Genomic DNA, 12750 nt, shown 5'->3' on the forward strand with positions numbered 1-12750 from the left:
GCAATAATAAACACAGTAAATCTCTCAAATAATACTTCAGTAAAAAGATACATATTTTCATGGCTTAAATTTACTGAACATTTGAATAATAAGCGAGTGGGAAAATGACCAAATACACAGGAAAGAAAAGAAGAGAGGCAGGCAAGTGAGAAAGAACAAATGGCACAGGAGCTAATAAAAAGTCTGCAGAAAGAAAGCATTAAGAAATTGTTGATGCAGAAAGTCAAGGAAATAAATAGCAATTACAGATTTAAATACCTAATTAATGTTATCTTGTTACAAAAGAACACCTGCAAAGCATTGGCAGCTGGTCTTTTTACAGTTACTGATTGGTGGAGTGAAAATAAAAGGAGAAAATTGTCACTGCCAACTGTGGTTAAAAGGAGCTGACAAATTAACATTAAGTCCTCCCTCACATAGTGTGTTATTAGCTCAGCCCATCCTTGCAGATGCTTGCACTTTGTTTAGTGCTCAGTGTTATGATCCCTTAATTCCTCCTCAGTTTGTTCTATATCATACAATAGGCCTAGTGAATAAACTAAATTTACCAAAGGAGAAGCAGGAAAGATTTTCCTATTTTACTATATTTCCTTTAATTTTAAAAGTCATTAAAACTTAAGTACATAGATACTGACAAAATACTTGTATTTATGAAGTGGGATTTTTCTACATTTCATAATATTACAGAGCCTGAGTCAATATACTGTATGTATAACTCTTATAAGATGTATGTTGAGAGTTTAATCCCAAAATTTTGTTTGGACCCTCTGCTTTCAGAGTGACTTATGGAATGTAGTGAAATAAAGACATCAAACATGCTGTTACGGTACATGGAAAATCCTGCATACATACTGGAACAAGCAGAGGGTTATAGCAGTGGTATGGTGACTGTACCTGCTGACTAACTTCAAACAGGATCTAAGCACTCAAGTACCAGGAAGGCACAGCATATGACCCAAAATAACATGCCAGAGAGTTTTTATTTTGCTTTTCAGTGAAAACTCAAGGGAGAAACAACATCATATTTTCATTAAAATGTGCCCATCCTGTCCCCATCATGCAATAGCCTGCCCTCTAAGATGTCCTCTAGAGGACTTGAAAAACGTAACACAACATTAGTGTGTTTTAAGGAAGTGGCATTTATTTAAAGACAGGCAAATTGGAGGTGGGGGGGCACGCTTGGTTGGTATATTTTGGAATTCAATGCAGCTCTGTATGTCTGCCTCTGCTTAACCACAGCTCATGTGAAGAGTTTTTGTGTTTGAAATTATATAGCTACAGGATTTTAATGAAATTATGTAGCACGTCTTGCTTGATAATTTCCTGACAAAGTTTGCTATGGTGCAGGCATATCTTATTTCAAAAGTGAGGCAGCAGCCCTATTGCCATTTGTAAGGGCCACAGCATGTCACAAGCAGCACAAACTGAGCTCTGAAAAAGAAGACTGAAGAACCTGAACTGGTTGGAGAGAACTGACCTCATTGAAGAGATGTGGGTTCAGCTGTAATAATGTCAGAGTGTTTCTCTTCCCTAGGGCAGAACAAAAGTAATTTGTACTTGGTGATCAAATCCACGAGAAGGTGCAACAGGATAAAGAAAGATAGTTTTTACCTTTCTTAAACTATGTTCTTGTAACTCCCTTTCCTACGCCCCCTGCCAACACTATAATGCCAAGTCAGCTGCATCTTCATCCTCTGCTGATATCCTAAGTGCACAGTTAGAAATGAGTGCATTGTGGTTTGCATTATTTCATTTGTTTCTGTGATGAGTTCTTATTTCTAGAAGCAGCATTTTCTTCCTGAGGTTTAATTACTTAGGGTTTTAGTAAATGAAAGTATCTTTTATTGATAAACAATAGCAAATAATGACAGTGATGAGAATGCTAGTTAAAAGATTATGATTAAAATGAAATTATACCATTGTTTCCCTATGGAATATGCTTTCCAAGAAAAAGTCATTGTATTGACTGAAACTCCAGGGAATTTTTTTTTTTAAAGAAAAGTCTGCCAACGTTGATTTTATTCAGCTGCCTTCATTTGCTTGTTCAGAGAACCCCTATTTAATTTAGCTGTCTTGATATGGACCTCATCCAGCAGGGAAACTCCCAAATTTTTGCAGCTGTATTTATTCTGTATATATGTATTTATTAAGTGGGTTAGCTAACAAAAAGCAGTTTTCAATGTACAGTTTGTGTTTGCAAAGTACCCAGTTTCCAGCCAGGCCCCCTTCATTGTGCAGAAGGAAAGGCTTCCTCAGCACTGCAATAAAAGCCAAGGTGTAGGAGACCACACTAGCACGAGCAGTGTTTTGCAGCAGTGCTGATCAGCATGTAGTGTAATACCTGAATTTGGTGTGTCTGGAATGAACACCACCCCCTTCAACAATATCTTTAACAATGCTCAACAATCCCTTTAACTGGGAAATGAATGAAATAGTACAACTGTGCTGCATGTGGCAAAAGGGTGCCCCCCACCAAAATTCTACTTCCAGAAAGTTATTCAGGATGTACCTGGTTTGTTCAGGTCAGTTTTATAGAAATTCATTAGATGGTACATCTAATCAGTTAAAATAGCTTTCTCCTATTTTTTTGTTTCCAATTTATATGGAGTTTAAATGTACACTAGTTCCAGCAAAATAACAGCAACCTGATGACAGAGAGAAAATAATAACTCAGCCCCTGCCTTTCCTATGAGTCTGGCAATATTCCTTAGAAATCAAAGACAAAACTGCCACTGACTTCAGAAATGGATTGCAAGGCCTTTGGTAGCAATGTCAAAAGCCTTGAGCAAGGCTTTCAACACTGTGTCTCACAATATTCTCATAGGCAAACTCAGGAAATGTGAACTGGATGAGTGGACAGTGAGGTGGATTGAAAACTGATGGAATGGCACATCCCAAAGGGTTATAATCAGGGTCATGAAGTCTAGTTGGAGACTTGGAGGCTTGTGGCTAGTGGTGGTCCCCAAAGGCTCAATAGTGTTTAACTTATTGGTCAGTGGTTTGGATGAAGGGGCAGATGCCTACTCAGCAAGTTCACTGCTGACACAAAGCTGGGAGGAGCAGCAGATACCTCAGAGGGCTGCCCAGCCCTTAGAACCTTGACTGGTTGGACAGATGGGCAGAGAAGAACTGAAATGCAAAAAAGGCAAACGCAGGATCTCTTAATCCTGCATCTGTGAGATAATAACCCCATACACCAGTTCAGACTGGGAACCTGGGAGTCCTGGTGGACAGGATGCTGTCCATGAGCCAGCAGTATGTGCTTGTGGCCAAGAAGGCAAAGGGTCCTGACTCCATTGGGAAATGCACAGAAACTGATGCACAGGAAGTTCCACCTGAACAAAAGGAAAAACTTTTTTACTGTGTGGGTAACCACACACTGGAACAGATTGCCAAGAAAGGTTGTGAAGTCTCCTTCACTGGAGATATTCAAGAACCCTCTAGATGCAATCTTGTGCTCTAAGATGAACCTGCTTGGGCAGGGAGGTTGGACCACATGACCCGCTGTGGTCCCTTCCAACTTGACCATTCTGTGATTGTACACAAATGATATAAAACCACAAAACCACTAATACCTAGGGGTTTTTTTCTTAACACTACATGCTTTTAAGAACTCTGGTTTCTAGGTCAAAAGAGACAAAGCCATTAGAGATTTGGAACCTTTTCTAAAAAAATCACCTGAACGCTACATTCATATATTGTGCTAAAAATAAGTTTCTAATAACCACTTTTAGTCCTGTTTGATAAAATGTTGATTTATTTAAATATGCAGATCATAAACTTAGAGCTGCATGTCTTTCCAAATAGTTCTTGTTGGGTTCACTACGCTGAATATGAAATTCACAGCCTTCCATACCATTCCATAAGGCTGTCTGTGATGCAGTCACTTTAGAATCAGCCTCATTTTATGGAGCAGGAGGAGCCTTGATCACGCCAGGATTTTCCCCTACACCTGAGAAAAGCAAGCAACTGAGTCCAAATTTTCAGCACCTCTTTCTTTCTCTTAGTGTAAAATGCAATGGAGAAAATCCCACCAAAAAAAACCACTCAGCAATGAAGTCAATTCTACCTTTTCAAGAAGGTAGTATTGAAGTATTACTTCAGAAAATATAGTCTTTCCTACAAATAAGAAAAGTTTTGGTAACAAGGATCCAGGAAAAAATTATATTTCTCTTGGTCGATCTTCTCTGGAGCTTTTATAAATTAATGTTTCAAGCATATAAAAAGCCAGCATTGCACATATGGTTTTGATAAATTTATTCTTAATGAAGTTGCCATAAAACAATCTTAGTGAGTCCTTTGGCGCCCTGTGAAATGTAAAATCCTTGAAAAAACTTCTCCAGCTTTGCTTTGTCTTTCCAGTAAATGTCCTCCAAACTTCATTGTGGTGCTATTCTTCAGCCCTTGGAAATAGTAGTGCTGAGATGTTGTGCAGCATCAGCAAGAGTACACCAGCTTATTTACTGTGAATTTCTGTAGTCTTGTATCACACTGGCAATCCAAGACTTCTGGCAGTGAGGACCTTTTGTACTCATTTGGTTCCTCAGTATTCAGTTTATGCATCAAACACTGAGCTAGTAGCTACTGCATGGATTTTTTAGACACATCCACCATGAATTATCCTAATTGCATTAAATTCTGGATAAATTCTCTCCCTGTCAGCAAACAAAACAACAGCTCTGTATATCACATGTGTCATGGTCAGTGGGTACAGGGGGATGGTGGAGGCTATTCTCTCTTTTTCTAGCACACCTCAGGATAAATTCATTTGGATTCCTCTAGATCTCTACTTCCAGATGAGGTGGTTACTGGGCTATTGCACAAAGCATTTTTACTCATATTACATTATCCATGCAGGCTTCCTATTTCTGCACACAGCAAGACCATGTGAGGGTGAAAACCCCCCTCATCTTGTCTCCTCGATGCTGGAACTGACATTTATAGATCTTCACACTCTTTATCAAAAACACAGTTAGTAAACAGCTAAGCCACTATTTATCCCCAGAAAAAGGCACTGTGGATGAGAATAAATTGAAGGACAGATAAACCCCTGAACAGATTTTGCTTCTGTGTCCGTGCTGCTGTGCCTGGATACAAAGCAGCTATTAGCCTGGGTTGACCAGTTGATTTGGAGGGTGGATGGCAGCTTTGGGCATCAAGAGGGAGACAAAGGCTCTGAAGAATACAAATGGGCTGCAGCCACTATCTGGAGGAGTGTTACCCATAAGAAGAGGTAAAATGATGACACTGGTGAAAGACTAAATACAAAATTTAAATCAAGGTGTAAATATAATGTTTTGTGTAATAATATAGTACCTATACACATAACTTGAAATGTTGTTCTCTGGTTTTACCTCTGCACAAGTCCAGAGAAAACAGAAATGGAGTATTATATTTCCAACTCAGAAAATGCTTTAGAGCCATGCCTAACTAATCTGCTGTGTCAGTGCCCATAATAGATGTGGCCTGTACCAGAGGGAGGAGAAAGATAGTCAGCTTCCATTTTTGGAGTCAGGACTGTATTTACAGGGCACAGTAACTTGTCACATTCACTACAGAGCAGAAACAGTGGTAGTTACCCCAGCAGGGAGTGTGGCCCATTGAGTTATCACTTCAGTTTTCTGGTATCTTTTCCACTTAACTGATTTCAGTGCAATAATGTGGGACCTATAATCTTGAGAGTTTTGACACAGTCAGTAAAGCTAAGGTATTCTTTAATTACTATCTAGAGCTTTAAAGATAAACTTGTATCAAACACTTACTGTTTCTCTGATTTTACCCAGTCCTTTGATTTATATTTTACTTCAAAGTCACATAAAAAAATTAAATAACCTTATTCTGGCAATTTCATTATGAAATAAAAAAATTGGATGTTTTGGTTTAAAAATGTCAGAATATATACACGATAATTTGTGGAAATTAAAGTGTTAATAATTTCAGCCTTAATTTAGCAATCTTTTCAGTCAACCTGAATGTATATTTTGGGTGAAAATAAGATTCTGTACAGCTGTGACACAAGTATAGTGAAATTCATAAGGAAGATATTTAAAACTGTGATAAGAAAATAAAAATTTATTGCTAGACTGGTAAGTGTCCCCTAGCTCCTAGGAAAATAGTAATTTACATCTAGATGGAGTCTTAAAACCAAATACTAAATAGCATTGTCTTCATTCAAATATGAAAGTATTACCAAGTAACCACCAGATGACATTGTGACAGTGATGTTAAATGAGCTTGGAAGAAAAATCTGACATGACCAGGTGAATGCTCTTCTGAGCAGAATGTTATTACCTTGGAAGTGGTCTGAAAATGACTAGAGAATAAGAAAATTTAGTTCTGGCAGTAATTTCTGGAGTTTTTGGGTTTTATAAGGCAGCAAATGGCTCCCAGGCTGACAGGATTGGAACACAGCTTGCAGCCACGAGATGGGAGGTACTGATCCTGCCGAAGCTCACACTGACAGTGCAAACTCCCTGTAAATGATATGACAGGTCAGCATTGGAGTAGCTGACTTTTTATGCTAGATTAGAGCTCCCATTGCATGGAGAGCCAGGTATTGTCTGTCCCCTCATAGCTGACACAAAGCTGGCAGAGCCTCAAGATTGCATGTTTGTTGGCAAGTTGGGCACACCAGTGTGGCTGGTCAGAGCCCAGACTTCACTGAGCATTGGAGACAAGGCTGCTGAAAGTCTGCAGTCCCGTGGAGCATGTCTGGATGCTGGGGAAACAAGATACATACAGTATACAGTAAATTTTGGTGTCATGCAGGTTTGAAAGTCCCTTTACTAAGTAAATTCTAATGTGACTCTCTACCCCAAACCTGGCCACATGAATAGGCATGAAGCAGATGTTTCTGAAGGGCCAGTTGAAGTGTGACACAGTGTATCTAGTTGAAGATAAAACCCGGACATTTTCCAGCTGTCTTTGCTCAGAGTTGGGCAAACCTCATTACAAGGTTTTTTCCATGATATTTTATTTAAAATTGGTATGGAAGACTCTGACTACTCTTACTGTAGTTTGAGTGGGTCTAGTTTAGTGTAGAATACATTTGGGTAGTTAAGCAACATTGCAATCAAGTGAGCTATGATGGTGTCATAATTAGGACATACATTTTCACACACTTTCTTTAGAAATCTAGAGCAGGAAGCCAAATCAAAGTGAACAATGAAGACAAATGAAGCATGGAGACATACTGACTCAGGCAATCCTGGCTTTATATTTTCCTTCTGAAGTATCCTCACAGGGCAGTTCTGCTTCAGCTCTTGACTTTAGTTGGAGCCCAGCACAAAGCAAAAACCATCCCAAGACTTGTAAACCTCTCTTTCAGCTAGAGCTATTTGTCCATGTATCTCTCCGTGGCAGCCAAACTAATTACCACGGCATGTCTTTCCAAGTGACAAAACTTGCTTGTCTGCCAAGATAAAACATTTGGAAGGCTGTGAAGTGATGTAACCTGGGTACACCTCTGTATTGCTGTGTTTTAAGTGCTATTATACAGAGCTCTGTTAGTGATGTGAATTCAGGGCATGTTGTTTGGGTAGCTGGGTGAAGCCAGACTGGTCTCTTCCGACTAATACAATCCCACACAGGAGTCAGGACTGATGTGACTGGCCTGGCATAGGTTTCGTAATGAAGACTGCTGTTCTGTTAGTGTGATTCTTAGGTGAAATTATTAGAAAAGCTGGCAAAACTAGTAGCACAAGAAGCCAGAAGGGAGCACAAAGCTGCCGGGACCAGCAGGTAGAAGACACGTTAGAAGAATGGCAGCTCATTGCCATGACTTGCACTGCCACTTCCCCTGAGCCCATGGTCCTCCTTCTTCCCCAGGAGGGCACAGAGCAGTCACACAACACCCAGGCAGTCCTTGGCCCTTCTGCTTGGCACATCATAGGCAGTCTAATGACATTGACCCATGGAAATGGGACTGGCACCAATGCTTTTATAAGTACCAACCACAGCCACCTTTTCTGCTTAGGAGCAATGCAGTTCAGATTTGGGAAACAAGAAGTTTCAGTGGATTGTGTTATTGGAACCTGTACTACCCAGTTCCTCAAAGGGACTGGTCCAGAGCCTTATCACATCACAGTTGCCTATGTGCAAGCCTGATGCTACTCCAGAAATACAATAGACTAAATGAGATTTTTTGAAAAATTGGCTGATTGCTTTCAAATCTTCAGCAATCCTTTAAAATCAGGAGGTTTTTCTGCAGCTTCTCCTCTTTTAGTGGACAAACTCTTCCAGGTGGCCAGCAATATGGCTCAAGGTCTTGAACTAGCAATGTGTAGGCTGCCAGTTTTCTCTTTCCTTTTTTTGGAATGGTTACATAAGTTCAGTAACTTTTGCAGAATCCATGTATCTGTTTTGTTTAGTTATTACTAACTCTCCTTAGTAATTACAAAGTGCCCAGGCTGGGCTTTTGAGGAACCAGTTTTAGTTTCAGCCCTTTACCTTCTCTTAGGATAGCCAAGCTTTAGCACTAGTTTAGAGTAAGTTCCTTCAAGATATGGGACCACAGTTTTTTAAGTTCTACTGGGCTCCATTTTGTGGGGGGCAGGAAAGAAAAACACCATGGTAATATCTCCCTTCAAAGCACAATATTAAGGCATTCTTACTCCATAGTCATGTCTTGGCTACAGCTACAGCTTGAATTCAATTAAAAGCTTTTAATTGGTCATCCTTCCAAACATTTCCAAACTGTCATTCACTTTCAGATATGCCTAGAGATCTATTGTCCTAACATAATTTTAGTGTGACACAGAAGCCAATTACACTAATTGTTCAGCAGGAATTAACCTCCTATGCATCCTCAGATTATTACTGTTGCTAGGTTCATTTTGCAAAGATCTTTCCTTTATCTGTACATAAGCAAAGCTAAGCACCAGCACCTGTGATTCTCAGTACTGACTGGGAAATAACTACTTTATTGGAATCAGAACAGACACCTATATTAAATGTACTTCTAAAACTGACTGGAATATTGAAATATGCTGCAAAAATAGAGGTAAGCTTCAGCTATGGAATAATGACACCGATTCTCTAATTAAAAATAGCTTTGCCATAAACACAATTATTAACAAAGTAAATGGTTATCTGTGTGTTGACAGATATTAAAACAATATCTAAAGAACTTTCAAAGTTGGTGCTTCTGCGGTCGTTCTGAGGATGTGCCCTCATAGCTCCATTTAAAACTCACTTATGCACATCCTTTCAGAAAATGGAGTGATCTGGATGATTTGAGAGGTGTATGTGTACGTGCAGGAGCCAGCTTAGGTGTATGTGAGAATGTACTGAAAGATAAGTTCCCAGGGGAAATTCTAGGGAAGTTCTAGGTCAGCTGGAAGAGAGGTGAAATCTGACTGAGAACAAGGCAGAGTAGTTGGAAGGAAGAAGAATAGGCAATTTTTTGGTACTGGATAAAAGGACTCTTGCTGATTTGAGCGAATAAACGTTTTCTTATGCTCAGAAAATCTTATTTTTATGTGAGGAAAGCTTCATTATAGTCTGCTTTCCCTCTGAACTGAAATTCCAGCAAAGCCCTGGATTTTGACAGGTCATGTCAGAGAAGAATCCTGAGACAAAGTGAATGAAGAGCTGGGGCCAGGCAGATCTGGCAGTGGTGCTAGAACTCACACTTTTTTCCAGACAATTTGAAGGAGAGACTGTACTCTCTTCCCTCAGAAGCAACCACAAGAACGGAATTGGAATAATAATACAGCCACTTAGGAAATTGTCTCATCAATAAAACAGAAACATTCACTGGCAGGTTTACCTGCATGGCTTGTCAGCCATCCTGCCAAAGCACTTCCTGAAACTTCCCTGAAATGTCCTAGATGGAAATTATCTCCATATACAGAAGTTGTTTGCTTCCTTTAAATTGATGCGGTGTTTTCCACAGCATTATGCTTGACTTATGATTTTATTCAGCACAGAAATGTCAGCACAGACACGAGGAGATGTGCAATTAATTTTTCAGGAAGGGCAAATAGAGCCAGTAGGGTTAAAAGAGCAAGTTAGCATAAAACATAAAAGCAGGATGATAGAACTCTGAACTATGTGCAGAGGTCTGGGTCTCAGTGTTCAATAGCCTGATGGACAGAGTGATGATACAGTGAAGAAAACAGAAGGCATATACAATAAACTGAGGCAGGGCAGAAAAACAGTGATGTTACAGGAGCTACTACTTGAAGTTATTTTGGGTGTGCCAGGACCACCATACGTACAGTCCTGTGGCTATAGCTATAGTAAAGCCTGCTGTAAAGTCTAGTCAAATCAATTGTAGTTTTCCTCTTGCAGCATATCTCTAGCAAGACATGGCAATGAGATAAGGAATCAGAGGTAAAATTCTACGTAAAACGAATAAGTTTTTTTTAGCCAGGAATGCAAAGCTACAGTCCTAACCTCAGTCTTGTTGCTGATGAGTCGTGTGCTTTCCATGCCACATCTACACGTGTTTGCTGTACCCGCGTTCAGAGTAAAGTCACTGCATGTTAGAGAGTCCTTCCACCCGGGACAGTCCCGTTCCCGGTTGAACACCTCTGCCGAGAGGGCGGCGAGCAGCGCTCCGGGCAGGGGTCGCTCTCGGGGACCGGACTGCGGAAGCCGACCCCGGCCCACATGGCTGTACAGAATTCATAGAGGGCTTTTCACTGCTGCCACCTGCCTACTCGTACCGGGAGACAGCCTTTCCAGGCTCGCCGGGACCCCGGCTGGGCGGCGAAGGGCGGGTGGGTGACACGGCGCGGGGCCGCCCCGGGCCGGCGCTGAGGCGGAGGCTGCCCCGGTGGGTACAGCGCTGCTGCCGGCAGCCTCGGCCGCGGTCAGTGCCCCTGGGACGGGGTCCCTCTCGCTCGGGCCGCGTCACTTTGGCTTCGGTGCGGTCTTTCGGCAGGGGAAAGGGGCGGGGGAAGGCGGCTCCGGACCGCCCGGCGGGGCCCCGAGCGGCGGCGGGAGCCAATGGGTGCGGGCGCGGCCGTGTGACAGGCGGGGCGGCCGCTGCCCCCGCCGGGCGGGGAACCTGCACGGCGGCGCTCGGCAGCATCATCCGCGGCTGCGGGGCTGACACACGCCTCCATCCTCCTCTCTCCCGGCAGCCGCTCACACGCGCCTCGCCGCGGGCGGAGCGGAGCGAGGGGCGCCGCGGCAGACAAAGCAAAGATGGCAGGGATCCTCGCCTGGTTCTGGAACGAGCGGTTCTGGCTGCCGCACAACGTCACCTGGGCGGACCTGCAGAGCACGGAGGAAGCCGCCTTCCCGCAGGCGGAGGACCTCTACCTCGCCTTCCCCCTGGCCTTCTGCATCTTCATGATCCGGCTGCTCTTCGAAAGGTAACGCCGAGCCCCTCGCGTCGCCCCGGGCTGGGCGGGCCCAAGGGCAGCCGAGGAGCTTTGTCAGCCCAGCGTCTTCCCCCGCCGCTGCTTCACTGCCGGCCTTACCGGGCCCTTGCGTTATCCCTGCCCCCTCGGCCGGTCACGTAGCGGGCCCGATGCAGGAAGGTGGAGGGACTCGAGAGGCAGCCGGCGCGCCGTTCCTGCTGCCTGCAGCGCGGCGCGGGCGCTAGGAGGCGAGGTCTGCCCGGGGATGGGCGCAGCCCTCCCGCCACCTGCGCCGGCCGCGGCGGGCGGGGGAGAAGGACCCTCCGGCACCTGTGCGGGTCGGGGCGCCTGTCCGCGACCCACGGGCTGCGGCGGGGTCCTGTCCACCCCCTCACGGAATCTCCGCCAGAAGAGCGGCCACCGGGCCCGGCGGGAAGTGGTCCCGGCAGGAGAGTTTGCCCGCGCCCCGCCGCAGGGCCGCTCTCCGCAGCGGAGCCCGCGCTGGGTCCGCTGCGAGGCCGGGAGCGGCGGCGGGGGCTGGGGGCCGGCGGCTGTTCAGCTGTTCAGCGTGGGGCCTCGGGTGGGAAGGGGCAGTTCCTGGTGAGCTGAGCGGAGCTGTGCGTGGCCGGTGCGGATGGTGTCGGTGAGCGGTCCGTGCCGAGTGTCGGAACACTCCCGGGGCTGTCAGAACGTGGAAGCTCAGTGATGAAACGCGCCAGGCGCTGTTCATCTCTGAACCAAACTCACCGTTCTTCGAGGCTGCTGAACTCATAAACCACGTTTCACAAATACATAAATTCGTATATATGTATACTTAAACATAAGGCGTCAGACTAGCCATCGGTCAGCCGGGACTGTATTTTCTGTGCGTGTTCCCGAGCGGGCGCTGAGCAGGGGCCGCCTGTCACGGGGAGGCAGCTGAAGCCAAGTGGGCGCTCACTGGCGCACGCTGCTGCGCCGCCTGACAAAGGTGGTGCTCCCTCAACAGCAGAGAACAAAAGAGCGATTCCTCATGCCAACACCTACGTGTTTTCAGTGTTGTTTTCTTAGGCATGCTGTTAGGGTAGTCAAGGAAGATAAAGGAAGACCGGTAGTTACTACGTGCCAGAGAAGGGCTGTAAAGATACTTTAAAAATGATAAAAGAGCTTATCTGCCCGGTACTAGTTCAAATTTCCTAAGCATTCCCTCTCCCTGGTTAGAACTTGCCTGTATTCCTAGCTTGGTTGAGAGGACCATATTTGTTTTGAAAAATAAGCTGTCACGGGACTGTTGTTATCTTCTGTGTGGCTTTACAGATTTACTGAACAGCAAAAATTGTCATCTGCCTGAAAATCTGAGGTTGTGAAAAGTTAATTGAAGCAATTGAGTTAAATACTGCAATATAGTTACAAGTGGAGTAATGAGTACAATTACATGTATTTAGATTATGTCAAATAA

The 12750-nt window shown here is 44.0% G+C and overlaps 1 protein-coding gene across 1 annotated transcript in view; it reads left to right on the forward strand.

The window, feature by feature from the left end:
- Window positions 1-11013: 11013 nt before the first annotated feature.
- Window positions 11014-12750, forward strand: part of CERS6 (ceramide synthase 6) — a 90022-nt gene continuing 88285 nt past the window's right edge. The window contains exon 1 of the mRNA XM_030241768.2: window positions 11014-11324. Coding sequence (XP_030097628.1) covers window positions 11155-11324 — 170 coding nt within the window. The 5' untranslated portion in view covers window positions 11014-11154. The remainder of the gene's footprint in view (window positions 11325-12750) is intronic.

The sequence above is a fragment of the Serinus canaria genome, chromosome 7 (genome assembly GCF_022539315.1).
Source record: "Serinus canaria isolate serCan28SL12 chromosome 7, serCan2020, whole genome shotgun sequence".
Classification (NCBI taxonomy): Eukaryota; Metazoa; Chordata; class Aves; order Passeriformes; family Fringillidae; genus Serinus; species Serinus canaria.